We start from the raw sequence: 22,846 nt of genomic DNA, 5'->3' as shown, positions 1-22,846 counted from the left end.
ATGTCACAACCATTTCCTCTTTCACTAAGGGCGTAAAAGGCGTGACTTTTAGTACTGGCTGCTGCGTTTTTCATCTTTCATGCCCTTCTTACTCGTGTTTCCCGGCCGAAGTATGCGTCGTTTGTGAAGTAGACTACACATCCCGGAGTGCCTCTGTTGACCCCTGCAGACCCGCATCTGTGTGATTTGGCTGCTGAGCTGGAGAGACCGACCGGAGGCCTTTTTTTTTTTTTAAGGAGCAGGGGGCCGCTTTTTGTTAAACCAGAGGAAGAGGGAGCTATAGCTTATTATAAAAAAAAAAAAAAAAGCGACACAGGAAGAGGACCGAGAATCCAGCTTGTCTCCACTGGTGCTTCGACCAAAACGCTCCGGTCCTCTTACATTGACGAAGAGCCAAGCTTTGGGATTGGGTAGCGACCAGATAGCGTAACACCCCCCCCCTCTCTCTCCTTCCTCCTCATCCTCCTCCTCCTCCTCCTCCACCACCACCACCACCACCTCCTCCTCCTCTGTTGAGAATTGCGTTAAAAAACGAAAAGCAAAGGCCTGAGCTTTTATCAACAATCACAGGACCATTTTTTTTATTTTTATTTTTTTCCATTTCTCCCCCCCCCCCCTTCCACTTTATAGATTAAACGAGGACACGTTGCTGGCTGGTGTATGTGTTTAGAATGGGACACGCTGAAGGTACTGACATGTTTTTATTTCATCTCGCATCTCTCTCTCTCCGACTCGGCATCAAAAAAAAAAATCCGTGCTGCTCCTCTTTTAGCGACGTCCGTGTGTTTCGTCCGTGCGCTGTTGCTCGCTCCTATTTGCCCCTTGTTGATCCCGCCTGTGACCGCAGCCAGCATGTTTTTTTTTTTTTTTCGACCACATTTTTCCCCAAACCAAACCACCAGTGATGGAGGTTTAGCCACGGCAGACAATTTGATTTAAAGGGGCAAAGGCAGCCATGTTGGCAATGGAGCCCTAGCCTAGCCAACATTAGCTTCTCTCCCCCCCCCCCCACACTCTCTTTCATTTTGATCCATGTGTGCTGCACATTAATGCACAAACAATACATGCTCGCGTGTAACCGCGCGTGCCAGAAGACAAACTATCGTGTCCTTGCTTTTATGTTTCTCTTATAAACCTTTTACACGGTGTCCATTTCTCCCATTTCCCTCCCTTTGATCCCAGGTAGCTTGAAGCTACCATCGCAGGAAGCTATAAGAGCATTCAGTGAAACATTTTTTTTTTTTGTGTGTGTGTGTGTGTGTGGTCTGCGCAGTCGTGTTTTAAACAAAACCACGCTACTCTAACCGGGTATTGAGCTTTATCCGCTCCCATTTGAGTCTGAAATAATAGTAGAAGTGGACATAGGCACCTAGTGACCGCTAGTTGACACCTTATGGATGTTTACATCACCATTATTCACCTTTCCGGCGCTTGACAAATTAAACCGCGATCAGCGGACGATTAATTGATTTAATCGGAATAATTAATCACCAGAGATGGTAAAAGTGTAAGAGGGACCAGCAATGTCTCTGGTAGCTGCTCTTTGTTTTGTTTTGTGGTGGCAGCCCACCATGTGTTTGTGTGGATGATGATGATGATGTTGATACTAAAACACGAAATGATCAATGACATGTGGATGGAGGAACTACACAGAAGATTAATTAGAGGGGTCTTCCCAGTTTTAAATTTGAGCTGCCTGGGATTTAAAAAGCGAGTTTAATCTTATAAAAAGGTGGTGATTGTGAGTCGACCTGTGAGTTTAACGCACACACTGGTTAATGCAGATTATTTCATATTTCAGCGGATAAATGGTTCGTCAGGGTCCAGGTTTCGGATTGCGTCACGTTACATGTTCTGAAATATCCTAAATGTAACATAAACCAGACCCCGGACAATAATAGGAGAAGTGAGGAGGCTTCTCTGATGGTCTGGGCTGCAGGAACCGGGAGGTTTGATTTATGCAGAGTGAAGCTGGCGCTAAAGCTCTTGGAGTTGTTTGGTTGTGTTGCTGTTTAACGTACAATCGTTTAACCGGAGCCGTCCTGTGTCTCAGTTAATCGCACGTGTTTCTTGCCAACAGGTCCAGTCAAAGAAAAAGACAGTTAAGGATGCAGGAGCCCAACAATGGATTTCTCCTTCTCTTTCATGCAAGGGATCATGGGAAATACAATTCAGCAACCCCCTCAGCTCATTGACTCAGCCAACATCAGACAGGAAGGCACCTGCGACACCGGCAGTGACCCGGGTGAGGATGGTGGTCCCTCCTATGATGCTGCCTTGGATGCGGAGTTTCCTTACCCGCCGTCGGCCTCGGAGGACATTCCTCAGGTCCCCAATGGCTACCCGCCGGGTCTGGGCCTGTACGAGCCGCAGGCCAAGTTCTCCCTGTACTCGCAGTTCCCCAACGGCTCTGCAAACGGATACGGGGCCATACGGAGCTACGGAGACCACGGCCACATGCCGGTGGAGGGGACGGTCCTGAGAGGCCCCGGCCTCCACGAGAGGCCCCTGTCTCCCGTGTCCCCCCCGCTGCCCATGCACCACCCGCACCTCCATCACCACCACCACCACCCGCACCACCACCACACGCACCACTTCCACTCGAACCCGCCCCACATACAAACCCACACCCACCCGCAGAGCCCCCCGCTGCCGCCGCTGCCCTCCCAGCACCACCTGCCCCAGACGCCTCACATCATGGCCCACAACCTCCCTCCTCCGCCGCCATTACACCTGCCTTCCTCCAGTCCTCCACCCTCCCTCGTGGACAGCACCCCCTCATCTCAACCCACCCACGTCCTGTCCGGCACCCCCGGTGGGGTGCTGAAGAAAACCAGCTCTCCAGAGATCAAGCTGAAAATCATTAAGACGTATCAGAACGGGAAGGAGCTGTTTGAATCTGCGCTGTGTGGAGACCTGCTGCAGGAACTGCAGGTAATGCGTGCGGCATCTGATTATAGAAAAGAGCTGTGCTTCATCTTGTGCGCGCCCCCCCTCCCTCCCTACTCTCTTCCTGTTGTTTCCTGTGTTTGCAAAAATATAAAACATGAGCGTCTTTCAGCCTCTGAATTGGCTTTTTTTTTAAAATAAATATTTCCTGTTACATTAAAAAGTATGAAGATTCATATGCAGTGACTTATGCAGGACACGCCTCTTGAGCAGTTAGTGGACGAACCTGAAAACCTACCGACAAGTTCTGATAGTTTAGTAGCTTTTAATCCTATTTTACATTCATGCACGGAAATATTTAACGTTATGACCCTTGTAAGGCATCGCTTGTATCTCTGCACATATTTAATTAACATCTGCAGATGAGCATAAATGCACCACTGTAGAGGATTCCCACATCTGTCTGTTCACAGACTCTGAATCTTCTAATTAATCATCATTTTATTCATGCGTGTAAAACTTTTATTCTGTATAATGTCTGACAACAATGAAACATAGTCCAGTACAAGGCTCTGTAGTCCGGGACGACGTCTTCAGGTAGTTTGCTTTGTCTGAACAATAATAACAAAAATTCAGTGTATGATTAAAAGACAGCGGGAAGCAGGAAGCATTCACGTTAGAGGTTGACTTCTGTTTGTCCTTGAAAAAACAATTTAATGTGTTTTGAAGTGTCTACACCGGTGCTTTCAGCTTACAAATCGCAGAAAAAGTACACCACACGCTAAAGACAAGTCAGTCCCAATAACATTGTTTCACTGTGAGCGTATCAGTTGATTTTGTATCATCTTCTCAACATCTGAGGAAGTTTTGATTTCGGCCGACAGAGTTTTCAGTTACCTTTTTTTTTAAAAGGAGAAAAAACATAACTCCCATCTCACCGTCGCTGTTTTTCCTTTTCTTTTTTCTGCTGCCTAATCCTCAGAAGGAGTCTCAGAAGAACGAAGCCACTCAGATGCAGCGCAGACACGAGAGGAAGAAGGAGAAGAGGAAAAAGAGCGTGAGGCTGCAGTCGCAGGTTCAGGAGCAGAACCTGGAGCCGAGCCAAACGCAGGCAGGTACCACGGGCCAGACAGAGGACACCCACGTCCAGCCCCAGCCGAAAGAAACGCCTTCGGCCCAGACAGAGAAGCCTCAGAAGACCGTCATCAAAACTGAGCCAAAGACGCCGAAGGCAAGAGCGCTTTTCTTCACTCTCCACAAACTGTTGTAGATTGTAGTGAATGTGCGGCGTTTGTCGCTGTTTGGCTCTAGAAGCCACAACAGTCACTTTTTTTTGTGTCGATGTTTAGGTTCCCAAGGTCCATCATCCATCAGTGATCCAAGAGACGGGCTTCTGTAAGGAGTTTGTCATAGGAGATCTGGTGTGGTCCAAGGTGGGCACCTACCCCTGGTGGCCCTGCATGGTGTCCTCAGACCCTCAGATGAAGGTCCACACTCGAATCAACACCAGAGGTAAAAAAAAAACAAAAAAAAAACATAAAAACTCAACTCATCCTCGCATTCTCTTTCACAAATGTACGATTGTGCCGGGACGTAGACGCCACCGATCTCATTCATCCGCTGCTCCCTCAGGTCACCGGGAGTATCACGTCCAATTCTTCGGCAGCGTGGCCGAGCGAGCCTGGATCCACGAGAAGAGGATAGTCATGTACCAGGGGAAGCAGCAGTTCGACGACCTTCAGGCCGAGACTCTGCGCAAAACCACGAACCCTGTGGAGAAATCCAAAGTACGTAAGAAACGCGGTGAATGGATGGATCCCAAACGAAGACTGTATGACGTGTGAAGAGTTTATCTAGTGCCACTAATACTAGAGGGTCAGGGTATCAGTGGATGAGAGTCGGGTTATAATATTATAACCTATACTCATAACGTTTGCACACATCTTTGCATCTTTTGTAGGTGCATTGTCTCCCAAGTATTCTCTTTGCACAGTTGTCTTCACTCTTTTGTATTGATCCTCAGTCCCTTGCATTGTACTTAGTGCTATGTCTTCATGTTGCTCCATGATCCTGGAGGAACATCCTCTCATCTCACATGTACTGCACCTGCTACATAAGGTTGAAATGACAGTAAAAACCTCTTTAACCCCCTGACGTTGTATCTCCTCCAGCTCCTGAAGCCCATCCCCCAACGCGAGCGCACCCAGTGGGAAGTGGGCGTCGGCCACGCCGAGGACGCCTTCGTGATGACGCGCCAGGAGCGGATCGACAACTACACCTTCATCTACGTGGACCCGGACCCCACCGAGCCCCCGCCCAACAAGAAGCCCGCCCTCAGGGTGGAGAAGCGGAGCCGGCGCTCCAGCGGCTCCATCAGCAAGAGGGAGGACGGCGCCGTGAAGTCGCCGGAGAGGGAGCAGCCTCCGCGGAGGCAGCTGCCGCGGAGGCAGTGCAGCGTCTCCAACGCGGACGACGCCGCCAACTCCCAGGCCTCCGGCGAGGAGAAGGGCCAGAGGGGGGAGCAGCGCAAGTCCAGCTCCGGCTCGCCCAAACACAACCCCGGCTGCGAGGCGCGGACGCGGCAGGACTCGCCGCCTCCCGTCAGGGCTTGGAAGACGGCGGCCGCCAGGAAGCTGCTGCCCCTTTCCATCACCATGAAGAGGCTCAATGTGGAGATAACGAAGTGCGACTGGCCCCTCCTGCAGAAAAAAGCGCCGGCGTCTCCGAAGAAGGACAAAGAAGAAGAGAAGGAGGAGAGGGTGGAGAGGGAAGGCCGGCAGCCCGACCTGGGATACTGCTCCCCTGAGGTCGGTGTCACGCAAGCAGCAGAGGTGTGTTGTTGTACGTGTAGACGGTCGTCCTGTAAGGTTGTGTTGCCTTCAGCAGGACAGCAGAGCCAAACCGGAGCCGAGTCCGGAGGAGGAGGACGACGGCGACGAAGGGGAGGAAGACGGCGAGGAGAGGAGAGGCTCCCCCGCTAGTCGGAGGAGTGAGGAGGGAGGAACGCAGCCGACCTCGTCCCCAGGGTCACACCACAGTAGCCCACAAGGTTTGGCGAAGCACCGCCGCGAAATGTCCGACCCGCGGGACGAGCGAAGAGGTGGAGCTCAGTGTGTTTTGTGTTTCCAGGTTCTCAGGAGAGGAAGCTGCAGCGGCGGTCGGTCCGGAGCCGGTCCGAGTCGGAGAGAGGCAACGACGCCGTCCCCAAGAAGAAAACCAAAAAGGAACAGGTATCAAAATGTCCTCGGACTAACGTGATGATAGCAAAATCAAAGAGACGGGGTCCAACGCAATAACATTCCACGTTTAACTCCCTCGCAGGCTGAGATGGCTCCAGAGACCACGATGAGGACGGGTTCACAGAAAGGTGCGAGAACATCCTCCTGTTTGTGCAAACTGCTTTTTACAAAGTTCTGCAAAGTTAAACCCGTTTCCGCTGTGCGATCCTCCAGGAGCCAGCGAGATCTCGGACGCCTGTAAGCCCCTGAAGAAGCGGAGCAGGGCGTCGACGGATGTGGAGATGGCTTCATCTCAGTACAGAGACACCTCTGACTCAGACTCCAGAGGCCTCAACGACTCACAGGTGAGTTTGGAAAAACGGCAGCGAGGAGGGAAACGCTGCATAATGTATGATTCGGTCATTTATTAAAATGTTGTCTGTCTGCATTATTTATTTATTCGTTCGTTTCAGCGTCACGTGAGACTTTTAACTCTCACCGAACTTGAGCTAAATTTATAGTTGAAGGAGTTTTTAAGTGAAATGTTGTGGGAATGTTGCGCTTTCAGCTGCTCCAGTGTTTCTGTTCTCTTGTTTCCGTTGGTTTATGCTTGTAAACTAAACATTTTTGGGATCTGCTGCTACTCTCAAGATGCAAGATCACGACATTGATCCCTGCAGGGAATTTATTTTGTCCCGAGAGTCACGAGATAAGAAAGAACAAATGTGAACCAGACGAACTTACATGAGATGTACAGACATTTTAACCAAAGTGTCTCAGTGTGAGATCAGATACACGACCATTGCTACACATCAACCATTTACAGTAATAATTAGTAGGTGCTGCTCCAGGTGCTCTAGTTATTGACACACATGGATTTGAACACTGTGGCTTACGTACCGTGCGTCCGTGCTCCAGGGTTTATTCGGGAAGAGCCTCGACAGTCCGGCTGCGGCGGACGCGGACGCTTCAGACACTCAGTCCGTGGACTCTGGCTTGTCCCGTCAGGACAGCAGCACCGGCAAGAGGGACACAGTGTGCCAGGTCAGGACAGGATCCAACTCTGCTCTCAAAGCTAAAGCAAACAGGCGATAAGTTATGTGACTTTTTTAATCGTTTTGCTTTCTGTGCAGATCTGCGAGGCGTACGGAGAGGGTTTGGTGGTGTGCGAAGGTGAATGCAACAGACAGTTTCACCTGGAGTGTCTCGGTCTGTCCACTCCACCTGAAGGCAGATTCACCTGCTTGGAATGTAGAAATGGTGAGAGTCGGAGCACAGCTTCGCCCTCGTCTATCGTGTCCGTTAGCGCAGCTGGACCGACCGTGTCTTGATCCTTTTTCTAGGCAATCATCCTTGTTTTAGCTGTAAAACGGTCGGCAGCCGGGAGGTGACTCGCTGCTCCGTGACCGGGTGCGGTTGCTACTACCACAAGGACTGCGTTTTGAAGCTCCCCGGTACGACCAGCAGTCCGGGCGGAGGCTTCTCCTGCCCCCAGCACAGCTGCTCAACGTGCTGCCTGGAGAGAGACCTGCAACGGGCCAGTAAAGGTAAAGCGGGAGTCGGGTTAAGACGATGTCGCTGACAGACAGATGGAAAAAGTGGGATTAGAAGGAGTGAAAAGGTCGAGGCTGTAAGGAAGTGCAGGGTGAAGAAGTGGGTCTTATTTAGAGACATGAGGAAAAAAAGCAACTACTTCCTTATCTTATGCTGCATTTCTGCAAATATCTTATTCCTCCTCAAACTAAAGGGCGTCTGTTTGGTTTGAGGGGAAATTTCGATACTTTGTACTATGTTTCATGAATGAGCTGTGACTGTGGCAAAGTCTTGTCTCGTGTTTTCCTATAATACCCTTAAATTCTCAGAAAATGGACTTTCAGGTCAACTGGTCACATGACCCCCCTGTGTCATCTCCGGTCAAAAAAAGTGTTTCCATTGCACTTTTGCATATTTGACATATTTCTTTTTATTTATTTATTAAATGTAGACGACGTTTCCATTACCAGTTTTTTTTTTTATTGGGATATTTAGGTTTCGCTCATTTCTAGGAGTAAAAGAAACGCAGCAAGTGACACCAGGAACTACTAGAAATTAAAACATGTGGCTGAGAACAGCTGGAAAAGGAAGTAAATGAAGTCCCATTTTTGCATTTTTGTCTTAAGTATAACACCCCTCGGCAAACACCCGATTGTTTCACGATAAGCCAAAACATAATGACCATTTGCAAATAATGTCGGCCGTCGTGTAGCTCGCGTGTGCATGTCTGGGTCTGGGATGTAGGACACTGTAATCGAGGAAATGCAGGATGCATGAGGCCAGAGCATGTGAGAAGCAGAGTTTCATCTGTGACAGTTTCACCTTAAAATACACGGTGGAGTAGTGGAAAGTCAGTGCCTCTGTGGGTCTGTTTCACATTGCTCATCGGATCATGCTGAGTATGAACATCAGTCTGACAATCTATTATGAATCCATCCTAACGGGAGACAATCAAGGTTGTTCAGTTCATGATTTATCTGTGTACAGTTCATTCATTCAGTGACTTTTTACTTTTCTCTGTTTGAGGTCTTTTGTCACATCTTGCAACTGTTTCTTTTTGCAGTTAGTTTCATTAAAGTAACAAGTTTAGACCCAAAGGGTCATATTATCAAGTATTAAGATTAAAAAGTTCACAAGTGTTCATTATCAGAATTCATATTGTGACTCCTACATTTGGAAACCACACAGTCAAAGTAAATTGAAGCTGAGAGATGAAATTACACCAGTGAGTATATGAAGTGCTGCTATTTTTCTGTTTAATTTCCTTTAATTACAGCTGGAAGCCATAAAGAAAAATGACCTAAATCTTTAGGAAAAGAACTATCACAGCTACATGACCAAACGTGATCACAGCTCGGTGAAAGGTCGCCCTCTTTTCTGTCTTTTCTCCCGCACAGGTCGTCTGATCCGCTGCATCCGCTGTCCGCTGGCCTATCACACGGGCGACAGCTGCGTGGCGGCGGGCAGCGTCACCCTCACCCATCACATCATGATCTGCAGCAACCACGGCAGCGCCAAGAGGAACGGCCTCCTCTCGTCCCCCGTCAACGTGGGATGGTGCTTTCTCTGTGCCAGAGGTAAGTTCTCACAGCTGTACACGCTAACAACCTTCCCCCCTCCTCCTCCTCCTCCTCCTCCTCCTCCTCCTCTGCAGCCGTGTTTCCGAAGAAAATGCTTAGTCTCGCCACACGTGACGATTTTTTTTTTTTTTTTTGCCGGCTGATTTCAGCCACGTGACAAACAACAGGATCAGTCGGAGCATCGGCCTCCGTCAGTCCGTCCGTCCGTCCCTCCGTTCGTCCGTGTGTGGAATATGATGTGTTTTTTTTAGATCTCTCTAATTCTACACGTTTCATGTTCGACCCCTGTTGTTCACGGAAGCAGTGCTGTGAAATGTAACGTTTGTTTTCCATCACGGTACTAATACGATGAATGATCCGGGCTGTTACACTGCACTCCACTTTGAAAAGAGCCACATGTGCCCTGAATGCCGATGAACGATTAAAAAAAAACAAACGAGCCAGTTCGGATCTGACGTTTAAACCATAAGTTGAGTGCACTGTGTGGCCTCTTTGTGTTGAGACCAACTTTGTTTTACTTGTTTTTTTGTGTGTGTGTGTGTGTGTGTGAGAGAGAGAGAGAGTGTGAGTGCACAAGACTGAACGTATGTGTTTGTTCTTTCTCTTTTTGTGAAACTTTTTGGGTAATTTTCCGAGTTTGACTGCGGCTCACCCCCGTCTCTTCCTGTGTGTCTTGTGTAGGGCTGTTAGTGCAAGACCTTACTGACACCATATTAAGTTCATATGCCTATAAGTCCCACTACCTTCTGACTGAGTCAAATCGTGCTGAGTTGAAATTACCTATGATTCCCTCTCCTTCGTCAGCTACCAAAAAGAATGTTGGGAAAGGTAACTGAACAGTTTTTCTCTTTCTACTTTTGTCCCACTGGTCTGTGTTTGTGTCGTGCCTGCTCCCATTCTGATGTAGTTTCCCTGTTTGCTCACATCTTTCATTTTCCAAAGCCTCGAGGTGCAAAGGCGATTAACTGATTAAAACCTGCAGTTAATTTTAACGCAGAGCGGCGCAAAAGTAACTTCAGCCGAGTTCCCTAACACATTAACGGATGACGATGGGCCTCATGCAAGAACCTGTTCGGACTCTTATACGAACGCTCACTCTCTCTTCTGGGAGTGAATGGGACGTCACAGAAGCACAGGTGTAAATTAACTAAAGTCAGCTGTTGGTTCTGGTGTTTTGGTGTCCGTTCTGATATTTGTTTACGTGCACAACAATCGCTGCGAACACCGATCAACCACAACATTATGACCACTGACAGGTGAAGTGAATGACATCCATCGACATGTGGATGTTACTTAGACATGTAACACCCACCTAGACCAGACCAGGCACCCCCACCCCATAGAAATGACACTCCTTGATGGAAGCAGCCATTCTCAGCAGGATGCAGCCTGACACAGACACACAATAACAACATAAGGTCTTGACCTGGCTTTTGAATTCACTAGATCCCAAACTGATCATGTATCCGTGGGATGATCCACAGAGGCCCCTCCCATCAACCACCCAAAGTCCCCCCCCAGTAACAACATCCTGTTACCAGACACCACAGGACAACCTCAGAAGGCCCATGTCCATTCTCTGATGAGCCACAGCTGTTTCTGAGACCCACACAATATCAGGAAGGTGGTCGTAATGTTATGCCTGATCGGTGTATCTGCTCACTGTGCAGCCATCGAATCAAAAGTACGACAGAAATATTTATTTAACGAGGTTAATCATCCCTCTTAAATCTTGGCATAACTTGTACATCAGAGCTTGTCGCCTCATGAATTTCGTTCGCTCTTCTCTTGGTGAATCGGTTCATATAAGTGGTTCTTGCACGAGGCCCATTGTAATATCAGTTGTGCGTAACCAAACAATCTAGGAATAATTTAAAAAAAAAAAAAAAGTTTTGAATTTGTCCTCAAACCTCCAGTGCTTCTGTGTGACAACCTGAAGCGGGACGTTCTGGTTTAGTTCAGGTTCTGTCTGTGGTCTGTGGAGCTTTATCGCTGCTGGAGGCGCACTGCTTCTCTGCTTCAGCACTCTGGGCTTGTTTTTTTTTTTTTTTACTTTTAATTTGAAAGGCTTTGTCCAGCCTCACTTCCTTTACGCTGACTGCAACCAGTTTTTTTTTTTTTTTTTTTTAACGGAAATATTTCCGATGATATGCCAATTTTCGGCTCCCCTCATTCTCTTGAGCTTTGACCTGCCTTGGATGGAATAAAAAAACCAACAACTAGATGATTTGACCAATTAATTTAACCAAAGATTAGTTTCCCGGGTTTTTCCTCTTTAATTGTGATGTTAATGTTTCGTTGAAGAAACATTTTTTTGGAAAATTGCAACACGTGATTCCATGCAAGCTGGTCTGTGCAGGATGTGATATATGTGTGATGGGAAAAAGTTTGCTCTACTGGCAGGACTGCATGCCTGCTTTTTGCCAATAATTTGTTATTTGAGTATAACCCTGATTCTTTGTTAACTCGCTGGCTGATTTTATTCCGGGGGCTGCCGCATGTATTTCCCATAGACTGGTCTTGGTACAGTGCTCTGAATCTGATTGCCAGACATGCTGTAGCCGTAAAAAGCTGTAAACAACCTGAGGACCCCACGTAGGGGTTTCCAAACAACACAAAAAAAATTTTTTGGGAGCTTATAATAAAATTATTTCCCTCCAGTAACTCATTATTATCTCGATTTTTAGGCTTTTGTAGTATTACTTTATCACGCTTGTCTGCAAATAAGATTCAGAGTTTGTCCAGGTATTAAGGTGCATCACCTAATCATACACTCCTCCTCTCTTTGCATACGCACTTCCCACAACGCATGCACACACACACACCTACACACACACACACACACACACACACACACACATACATATATGCACACACACACACACTCACATGTGTACATCCAAACAAATGTAGGAGGCAAGTTGCTGTGCTGCGACTCATGCCCGGCTTCCTTCCACCCGGAGTGTCTGGAGATGGAGATGCCGGAGGGCGCGTGGTCCTGCAGCGATTGCAGGGCAGGGAAGAAACCTCACTACAAACAAATTGTCTGGGTCAAACTGGGCAACTACAGGTAGGCAGAGAGCACCGGCAGCAGAGCGCTGAGGGTCGTCCACATTCAGTGTGTGGCACAAAGCCCTATTCACGCGGGATTAGTTTCACCTGGGACGTCCTGTGATTCACATATTATCGCCTCACTCCGCTGCGTGGATTTAACGGTTTTAATTACTTTGCAAATTATAATGGATAATAAAAATATATTCTTGATGCTATTTATCCCGGGGAATAAATTTAACAGCTCTACCTTTGCCAATGAGCACATTAATGGTTGATTTAATGATTTCATCTTACGGGTGAATAGTTCAGCGTCATCTCGACTTTGCTCCCTAACTTTTGTCCAAACTATAAGTTATAGCTTCATAATTACTAAGTGACGAGGCAAAAAAAAAAAAAAAAGAAGCTGCGAATCAAACAAAAGTCTTAAAAAAGTAGAAAATCAGCCCTAAATCACAGAGATGTCGATTCACACTGGATTAGAGTTATCAGAGGACCTCTGTGTTTCGAGGTAGGTAATTTGTGGTGTAATTTTTTACTTTACAAATCACAGACGTGGATGATTTGCGCAGGAATAAGATGGCAGACGACCTCCGTGATTATTACAAAGTTTATCCGAGTTCCTCAGATACAACTAATCCCGTACGAATAGGGCTCCAGTCTGGTGTTAGTCTGCCAGCGATGACCCAACCGCCTGTTTGGATCGTTGTTATCTAGAAACAGATGAATGAGCCAACGTAGTTTCTTCATTACAAGAAACATCAGCTCTGTAGTTTGTTTTGAGTTGTATTAACCGTCCCGCTGCTGCCTGACATGAAGCATTTTGCTTCTGTTTAGGCAACTTTTAAAACTCTTCATCTTTATCTCTTTGATTAATGTGTCTGAGCAGCAGCGGGTGATGCCAACGCATTTCACTGTGCGCTGTACTATGTATAACTGTGCATGTGACGAATAAAAAACTTATCTTGAGGCCAACAACTTATCACCAGGCTTATCCTTCTGGTGTTGCAGATATGCTGAGCACCTCACATGGAAATATGTTGTAACATGAGTCATAGATGCAGGTATTCAGGAAACGCTGAGCAGAGCACAGCGCTGGTGTTATCCTGTCTCTCACTATCTGTGAGCCACGTTTTTCAACACTTATGCTACCGGTTAATATATGTTAACGCAGCACCAATAATTTAGATTAATTATTATTCAAGAGTTGAAAAATATGAATATTCAAATTCCTAAAAATACTCATGTGCAATGAAAATACACTAATGCACAGAAAGAAGGGGAACTCTCATATAAATTATATAGATATGATTTTGTTTTCCTTTAGATCAGTGGTTACTGTTAAGTATAAAAAATGTTTGCAAACGATTAAAAGATTATGCAAGCGTTCAAAACTTAGTTTCAGACTTGCAAAACTTTCTTGTATTAGATTAGCTGTTCAGAAGATGTTATCGGTTTTAGCATAAAGACGCCTGCTTCAGACTCTAACAACTTCAGGTTGCTCTTCTCTGTCCTCACATTTCTTTCTGTCTCCCTGTGCGATGTCCCTGGCAGGTGGTGGCCGGCGGAGATCTGCAACCCTCGCCTGGTGCCCTCCAACATCCAGAGCCTCCGCCACGACGTCGGCGACTTCCCCGTCTTCTTCTTCGGATCCCACGACTACTACTGGATCAACCAAGGCCGCGTCTTCCCCTACGTGGAGAACGACAAGAACTTCGTCACGGGTCAGATCAACATCAACAAAACCTTCAAGAAAGGTAACTCAGGAATAATCTGAAATAATCCGTTTACATTTCAAGCTGAAGGAAAAGGTGGATTTTTGAGATACTGTTGATGTTTAAGGTTTGGAAGAAGCAGCGCGGCGGTTTCAGGAGCTCAAGGCGCAGAGGGAGAGCAGGGAGGCTCTGGAGCAGGAACGCAACTCACGCAAACCTCCACCCTACAAATTCATCAAGGTATTTATTTATTTAAAATATGATTATGTGGAGTCATGTTCTTTACATTTTCCATGTTATTACTTATTTTGCTGCTTTCTATCCTCAGTCCAACAAGCCCATTGGGAAGGTACAGATGCACGTAGCCGACTTGTCAGAAATCCCACGATGCAACTGTCGGCCAACAGACGAGCATCCGTGCAGCCTGGACTCGCAGTGTCTCAACCGCATGCTGCAGTACGAGTGTCATCCACAGGTCTGTGTGGACTTTAAACTTTTAAACGGTGGTGATTTCCACCTTTCATCATCTCTTACCTGCGTGTTGTTGTTGTCGTCACCAGGTGTGTCCTGCTGGAGACAATTGTGAAAATCAGTGTTTCTCCAAGCGGCTGTACGCCGAGACTGAAGTGGTGAAGACGGACGGGCGTGGCTGGGGCCTCAGGACCAACCAGGCTCTCAGGAAGGTGGGTCCTTTTGCCCAGAACACCACCAGTGTGTCGGGGTTACTCACTACGTTTACATGCACGTGAAAAAAACGAATTATTGCCTTAATCTGACTTTAACTGGACAATTTAAGCACACGTAAACGCGTTACTCCAACTAAAATCGGAGTCCTGCTTGTCTGACTAAGACTCCCAGATAATACGATTGAAAATCGATTTTCTCTGGCATGTATACACCTTAACCAGACTTTAACTGGATGCTACACAACCGCTACATAAACATTATGTATGAGATTAAAAAACTGAACTATTATCCATCTGGTGTTGTTTGAAATGAAGTAATAGGTCAACCAGAAAGGGGGCTGTATTAACCCGCTGAAAAGACGCATATCGCCACCTAGTGTGGGGGAGGAGGACATGTCCCCGTCAGTTATTCGATTTTCTCCGCGGCATGTAAACTGGGACAAAGGCCATATTCAGAAAGTCGAATTTTGAACATAGCTCGATTAAGTATTGGAGTTTCACACCAATCCTAAATCATGAAAATCCTAAACCACGAAAAGCTTAAACTTACTATCTTTTAAATGCATTTACAGAATTATTTTTACATACACAAAGCAGGTGTTTCAAATGAATCTGTGAAATCAAACTCCAGTTGGTCGACTTGTGTTAAGTTAACTTTGTGTTGTGTGTAAGTGAAGTTACTAGTTGATCACTGATTCATAAGTAAAGTCCTTCTTACTGTGTTATTCTCAACTGCAAAGATAGTGTTTCTGTTGAGGTAATACTACCCCCCTTCAGATGATTTACTGGACACAAGTTCCTTAGGGGTAAGAGGAGACGCTGTGTAGGTGTTTGATGTCATAGAAAGGGGCCTTTTCCTATTTTTGTGTGACGAGTTATTATAGGAATGTGGTGTAGTTATGGATGCACAGTTATGGTCATCTTCACGAGCACTTACGCCAAGTGGACATGTGTATTCTTAACTTTGGGAAGGCCGCCAGTTTGCATGGCATACTCTTATGATCCCCCTTTGCCACTTCACGTGTACTTCATGTGTCCAGAGTGGTACCTTTCAGACAGCTTCCTCCACAGTAACATTCAAGGTCGAACAATAATCAAAACACAAATTTGGACTCTTGACAAACTGTCTTTTGGCATCCAGCAGCACAGTACTTTGTCATGTGACAGCCCAGAGGAGAAATTGAAAATATAAAGCATTGTGAGGCAGCTACAACCATAGATCTGAGCTTGTGTGAGAGGAATCAATGAAACATAAGCATCCAAACCATGTTTTTTTATCATATAAATATCAGTAAAGAGCGGCAGAGAGGGAAAGCCCCAGGCTGATATGGCCTTTCCAGCGCTGAATGTCGAACCCTGTTCACGTCTGGTGAATGAGCATGTGTCCTGGGTGACTCCACCACAAACAGGAAGGTGTGAAACACCCGAGATGCATTCAGGCCCGATCGTTGAGGCCAACCTAGGGTTGTGGCCTGGTCATGTACACATTCTTTAGCTGCGTGAATAATTTCTGCCCAGTCACGTGAGGGCACGGCCCACTCAGCTGACATCCTGTACTTCTCATGTAACTCTTGACGTTTCCCAAAAGATGAACTTGTTTAGTTTCTAATGAAACTGTGACCTCAGTGTTTCTGGTGTCAAATATCCCAGTAGTTTCCTGACATATCAATAAGCAGACTGTATTTAAAGATGGAAAATTACTTCGATGTGCCAACCTACTGCCTTGATGACATAATAATCAAAAGGGACAGAACAAACGTGTTCTGTTGAATCATCATTTTAGATAAGAATGGCTTTGTGATGTCTAAACCAATAAAAATGTGACATTGTTTGTTTTCTCCAGGGTGACTTTGTGACTGAGTATGTGGGAGAAGTCATAGACTCGGAGGAGTGTCAGCAGCGGATCAAGCGTGCACATGAAAATCACGTTACCAACTTCTACATGCTCACCCTGACCAAGGTAACATCAAAACAGCTTTTATTTTGATAGACCGAGCGTGTCTGTAATGATTAGGGACGGGCATCGTTAACGTTTTATCAGATACCGGCGCCAAACCGGTACTTTTGAAACGGTGCCGGTGCTTAAAGAATGTAAAACATACAAACTTTGTCCTTATTTTTATAAGACTAAGTAATAAATCAACCAATATAAAATAAGTACAGCACAACACATTGAAGGTTCAGTTCCATCCGTGCAGGTGAAAAACTGACAGCACAGCAATAAAGCTAAAGGGGGCGCTAATTAAAAATTCAGTGGCACCGAAATGAAGCACAAAAATCTGCGTTGCTTTTGGGTCTGGTTACTAGTGTTAGCATTGTAGATAGACCGATATGGATCTTATAGGGCCGATACCAATACCGATTGTTTTTTACATCAGTATTACCTGATGGCCGATAACATGCTGCCGATATTTGGAGTTGATACCGCTTTTCCCCCCTCCATTTACATGATAAAAATGATACAACATTTATTGTGGTTGATTGACAGCCTGCACTATTTGCTTGTCAGAGAGAGAAAAACATCAGCTAGCAAAGTCCTACTTTACAACAACAGTAAAACTTTAGACTGTTGCTAATGGCTGTAATGTGTTGGTGCTGAGTAATAAAGTAAATAGAGCTTTGTTTGGTGCTCGACATGAGTACAAGCATTTTCCAGCTGCACATACTCTACTAGTGGGGGAGGGACAATGTATGGGCTGCACAGGTCGGCAGAATCTCCAGCAGCACAGGGCTGCATGTGGTTGCACCTGTTTGTAAATCTTGCCGGGGGAAAAAACACACAAATATATCAGCGAACATAATCCCTTATCGGCCGATACGATACCAGTAAGAAACACAAATATTGGCCGATCTGTAGTTGGCATCAGCACTGGTGCCATTATGGTACCACGTATCGCTGCCCATCCTTAGTAATGAATGAATGAAGACTTTGTAATGTTTCGTTAGCTTAAAGAAGCTACTTAGCCTTCATTTAGAACGTGTTGCAGATGTTCTCAATATAAATTAAAACCTCATCACCTTGGAATATTCTAACCATCCTAATAAGCAGTGTCTTCATCTAAACGTCTGCTGCTCCTGGTAGGACCGTGTGATAGACGCCGGCCCGAAAGGAAACTCGTCTCGGTTCATGAACCACAGCTGCAGCCCAAACTGTGAAACCCAGAAGTGGACGGTGAACGGAGACGTTCGTATCGGACTCTTCACCCTCTGTGACATCGAGTCTGGTGAGTTCACCACGACGCCACACACGCTTCCACGTGTCGCGTTAAAGTGTCACTACTGTTTGATGTGATTCTTCTTCTTCTTCTTCCTGCAGGCACAGAGCTGACATTCAACTACAACCTGCACTGTGTGGGCAACAGGAGGACGTCCTGTCACTGTGGATCTGACAACTGCTCTGGATTCCTGGGGGTGCAGCCGACGGTAGGAGGACTCGTAGCTCGGCGTCATGAATCAACAACCCTGAGTTTTGCAGCCTCGTTTGACACAAGTCATTTTTTTTTTTTTTTAACAGAGCGCGGTAGTGATGGAGAAGGAGGAGAAGGCGAGGAACGCCAAGCTGAAGCAGAAGAGGCGGAAGCTGCGTCCGGAGGGCAAACACACGCACGAGTATTTCTGCTTTTGCTGCGGAGAAGGAGGCGAGCTGGTGATGTGCGACAGGAAGGACTGTCCCAAAGCGTATCACCTGCTGTGTCTCAACCTCACCAAGCCGCCATATGGTAAAAGAAATAATAATACGTTTCTGGTGTGTTTGTGTCAATGCAGTAAAAAACCCAAGTCTGACTGGAAACAGCTGTTATTTTTGCTCCTGACGTTTTCCTGTAACGCTGTATTCACACAATGTCTCTAGACACGGAAAAACAAGAAGAACAGCTTTTATTCTTCTGACTTTAAGCCTTTCTTTCTTTTCTAAGTTGGTCCTTTGTATTTAAAAAGGTGTGGAAGTCGAAACTTGTCTAGTCCCCACCCCTTCACCTTTTTACGGTTAATCAATAATTAACCTACTTTCAAATAATAGTAATAAAACAAATAGTCATGGAGCCGAGAAAATTAGCTCCTTTTGTAACGTTGAATATTTAGTTTATTACCAGATTATCCAAATAAACGGTGTAAATAAAACTAATAAAAACTTAGAATGGATGGATTGTACTTCTGTCACACTTTAGACTTTAAATTGTGACACACACACCGATCAGCCACAACATTAAAACCACTAACAGGAGAAGTGGGAAACGTTATGACCATGTTGTGACAGTTCAAAGTTCTGCTGGGAAACTTTTGGACCTGATATTCATTCATGTGGATGTTTATTAGATATGTAGCACCCACCTAGACCAGACCAGGCACCCCCCCCACCCCATAGCAATGACACCCAGGCCTGACACAGACAAAAACGCTTTAGGAACATCTCTAAATTCACTAGATCCCAAACTGATCGAGTGTCTGTGGGATGATCCACCGTAGAGGCCCCCACTAACAGACACCACAGGACGGGACGCCCTCAGAAATTCATTCTCTGATGAGTCACAACTGTTTTGGAGGCACAAAGGAGACCTACACAGTTTTAGGAAGTGCATGTAGCTACGTAAGCCCACTGCTCACTTGTCTCCGTATCTGCCTCGTGTTCCCGTCTGCAGGGCGCTGGGAGTGTCCGTGGCACGACTGCAGCGTCTGCGGCTCCCCGGCCTCGTCCCTCTGTGACTTCTGCCCCCGCTCGTTCTGCCGGGACCACGAGGCCGGGGCGCTCACCGCCTCCTCCCTGGAAGACCGGCCCTGCTGCTCCAGCCACGACCCGGCCAGCCCCCTGGGCTCCAGCTCCGCCCAGCCGCTCTGCTCCTCCGCCCCGAGCCCCGTCCGGGTCAAAGAGGAGCCGGAGGCGGAGCCGGGCCAGCCGTCCTCGGAGTGACGCGGCGCCGCACACCTCCCTCGATACCTCATTCCCCCGCGAAAAAGCGCACTCTGATCCGATCCGATCCGACCTCTCGATCCGAAGCGGGCGGGAAAGGGAATTGCAGTGCTTTTTTTTTTTTTTTCTTCTTTAAAAAAACAGCGCTGTGACTGCGACCCGGAGCCGAGACACACTGACGAACACCTTCGAGGTCGGAGTGTTTAGATTTCCCCCCCTCCCTCCTCTCTTTTGCCATAAAACACCACAACCACTTAACACTCTTCTGCAGCTCGCCTGCGGCCGTCACGAGGCCCCAGACCCGCCACCTCATTTTGTTTTTCAGTTTTTAATCATTATTTTTTTTACAGCCGTGGAAATTTTTTAAGTGTTGTCACGTCGTCAGTTACCGGCACTTTGAAGAAACTCAACGAGTGAGGAGGAGGAGGAGGAGGAGGTGTAAAGCCTCTCTTCACCACCACCACCACCACCACCACCACCACCGCGCTGCTCCTCTTCTCCTCGTTGACCTGCTGTAAGCTGTGGGTTGGCTTCACGGCGGAGACGAGGCAGCTTTTCTCCGTCGCTCCAGTGATCTGTCGTGGGGAGCTTTTTTTGGGGGGGAGGGAATGGGGGTGTGTGTGTGTGTGTGTGTGTGTGTGTGGGCGGGGGGGCGACGACGACGACAGACTTTGTGCAATTTTTTTCAGGACCACACTACATTCCAACCTTCCTTAGACATGGTTTTAATATACTTATGGGTATAGATGAATATAATTATATACAGTATCTATGTTTGTTAATGTTTACAGACAGATTCTCTCACTTCATCTCGGTGAGTGGCGTATTATGTTTGTTTGTTTAGGTGTTGAACATTACGCAGGCCTCCTTGTGAACATAGTCCTATTAAGGTGAAAATATAATGGTATATAGTGTAATGGTATGACATTACAGAAGTACTTGTGACTTTCATATTGCCAGTCTCACTCGCCATCGTGTACATAATAATCGACTCACAATATTGTAAAGTACTTAAAGATCAGGAGGGGGGGGCGGAGCCTCGTCTCCCCCTGCTTGTTCCTCGAAGGAGGAAAACGCTTTTTTTAAAACAAGACAGATTTTTTTTTTTTTTTTTTTCGGTCCTTTTTATGTTTTCACATCTCCTCTGAGTAGTTCTGGTTATTTGTATAGTAGAACGGAGGGGGCCCAGCTTGTGATCACTGGTGCTGTCTTAAAGTATTGTTAATAAGCCTTAAGTTTGTTTTTTTGTTTTTTTTTGTTTTCCAGATGTCGTTACTACTGCCCATACGCAGTCGTCTTTTTGGTTTTCAGTACGTTCATGTCAGTGGTATATACTGTGACGGTTTTGTTTTTTTTGTTTTTTTTGTTTTGCCAAATTTTTCTGAAAAGCACTTTCACTCGTCACTACACAATTTACCAAGGTCATACGTATACAGAAATGTATATCAAAAGAACATGACAAGTGTTTCAAAATGGATACCTCTTCTTCTTCTTCTTCTTCTTCTTCTCCTTCTTCTTGTAGTAACATTGGAATTTAAACTGTGTTGTATTATTTTTGTTTTTCAGAAATGTGGTGAATGCTGGGTGGTTATTTTCTTTTTTTTCTTTTTAGGAACGTGACCTAAATGCTGTTTAGTTATTTTTTTTGTTTGTTTGTTTGTTTTGTTTTATGGCACAAGTAGGAATGACTGCCAGCCCAGCTTCATACAGGAAAAAAAAAAAACAGAAAGTCCTCAGCGTCCTCCAGAGGCACCAGGTCTTCATTTTCCACCTGGAGAACGTCCTCAAGGCTGGGCTTTATATATATATATAGAGACGTGATGGTGTAACAACGGTCCGGTCCAGTATAATGTACAAAAACAAAACTCCTGTACAGTGTTTTTAAAAATCGCTCATCTGTCAAATCCAAAATTTTTTGTATTTATCGCGCCACATTTTATACCAGTTTCTTTTTTTCAAGCACCCGTGCGGTAAAAATTTGTTCACCACGATGTAAGTGAAATAGAGTATTTAAAAAAACAAAAACTATAAAAAAACAAAAATAAAAAAAAAACAAAAAACATGGGGACTTTGACATAATATGCCTGTATCTAGTCTGTTTTTTTTTTTTTAATTTTATTTTTTAAACATTCGGTGTAATGATTCCACATTTGGAAACAGCCGCTGCTCATCGGCCCGTATCGTGACTCACTGTAATTGGTGTGAAGCAGTTCAGTATTGGAATGTAAAGTTTCTGTTTCAGAGCAAAGTCCTTTTATTTTGTGCCGAGTTAACCTGATGAACACCATCGCAGAAAGGAAGCTTTTCTGTTCTCATGCCTCAGTATTGTTTTTGTTTGCGGTTCTTTGCCCCCGGTTTTAAGACGACTGGTGTTTTGTGTCAAAAGTCGGTGCCGTAAATTCAGTTTAGAGAGACAAAAACTAATGCACCAGTGCAATAGATCCCTTTTGAAAGTGTTTTTCGTTGGCGTTTCTTTGCATAGGCCTTCGACTTGGTGGTAATTTCACAGGATGTAGTTCGTTGAGGTGCCAGCAGGGGTGAAATGAGTAACAACTACAGGACGTGTTCATAGACTTGAATCAACACTCCTCAAAAAAAAAAAAAATGAACTTCACAAAGGATTTATTGCAGTGCTGTTGTATTAGGCTGTATTAGTTTCAGATACTTTGATCTGCGGCAGCCGGGTGTAAATCAGACTAAAGAGAGAGAGGAAATGTAAAAAGACACCAAACGTGTTTAAAGGTCAACTAAAAAAAAATATATGAATTACGTTAAAACACTCCAAAGTCTTGAGATATGCAAATATTCCTCTTTTCTAAAATGTTTTGCTTCACTGAAAAGTCCAGTCTCTGTGTTTTGTGCGTTTAAATTTAAAATTCGACTATTTTTCGGAATTCGGATATACATAAATGACAAGGGTACTTGATGACACAAAGAAGCAGAAAATACTTTTTTGCTGTTAAGTTTCTTCTTCTTTTTTTTTTTTAAACATACAAAAACACTTGCTGATTTCTTCATTTTTACTATTATGCCATTATTCATGATCGGGTGCATCGTTAAGGCACTTTTATTTGCATACTCCAAACAGTCTGCACGTCTAAACTTGAATTAGCTTTTAGTTATTTTTTTTCTGTAAACACAGGTGTCATACATGTGACTATCGGACCACTGGCATCTTCTCTAACTTCGTTGCTTCATGTGTGACTGATAAATTGTGTTGATGTAACCGATCCTAAAGCCTTGCATGCTTCCAACATCCCACAGTGAT

General features: G+C 45.6%; 1 protein-coding gene across 4 annotated transcripts; it reads left to right on the top strand.

Annotated features, from left to right (window-relative positions):
* The first annotated feature begins 279 nt into the window (after positions 1-279).
* Positions 280-20,184, top strand: nsd3 (nuclear receptor binding SET domain protein 3). Of its 4 annotated transcripts, none has more exons than XM_047591235.1 (25): positions 280-687; positions 2,081-2,934; positions 3,875-4,120; positions 4,239-4,401; positions 4,522-4,676; positions 5,061-5,696; positions 5,776-5,938; positions 6,019-6,119; positions 6,211-6,256; positions 6,342-6,472; positions 7,026-7,151; positions 7,241-7,367; positions 7,451-7,654; positions 9,038-9,217; positions 9,902-10,048; positions 12,134-12,290; positions 13,826-14,028; positions 14,114-14,226; positions 14,315-14,461; positions 14,547-14,669; positions 16,516-16,632; positions 17,755-17,896; positions 17,989-18,095; positions 18,187-18,391; positions 19,310-20,184. In XM_047591235.1, the coding sequence occupies exons 2-25, from the start codon at positions 2,125-2,127 to the stop codon at positions 19,576-19,578; spliced, it is 4,818 nt and encodes a 1,605-aa protein (XP_047447191.1). In that variant the 5' UTR covers positions 280-687; positions 2,081-2,124; the 3' UTR covers positions 19,579-20,184. The 4 variants fall into 4 exon arrangements, with proteins under 4 accessions (XP_047447191.1, XP_047447192.1, XP_047447190.1 ...); XM_047591236.1 differs by having other exon boundaries at positions 3,872-4,120; positions 10,025-10,048; XM_047591234.1 differs by having other exon boundaries at positions 3,872-4,120.
* The last annotated feature ends 2,662 nt before the right edge of the window (positions 20,185-22,846 follow it).

The sequence above is a fragment of the Mugil cephalus genome, chromosome 8, assembly GCF_022458985.1.
Source record: "Mugil cephalus isolate CIBA_MC_2020 chromosome 8, CIBA_Mcephalus_1.1, whole genome shotgun sequence".
Lineage (NCBI taxonomy): Eukaryota > Metazoa > Chordata > Actinopteri > Mugiliformes > Mugilidae > Mugil > Mugil cephalus.
The sequence above is the reverse complement of the archived record's forward strand: the minus strand, read 5'-3'. Positions and strand labels throughout refer to the sequence as shown.

What these genes read in the sequence shown, in the direction of transcription:
- nsd3 (XM_047591234.1), top strand. Translation starts at nt 2,125, where the DNA reads ATGGATTTCTCCTTCTCTTTCATGCAAGGGATCATGGGAAATACAATT. An exon ending in CACTCGAATCAACACCAGAG is followed by an intron (nt 4,402 to 4,521) that starts GTAAAAAAAAAA and finishes CTGCTCCCTCAG; the next exon opens with GTCACCGGGAGTATCACGTC. An exon ending in GTCAAACTGGGCAACTACAG is followed by an intron (nt 12,291 to 13,825) that starts GTAGGCAGAGAG and finishes TGTCCCTGGCAG; the next exon opens with GTGGTGGCCGGCGGAGATCT.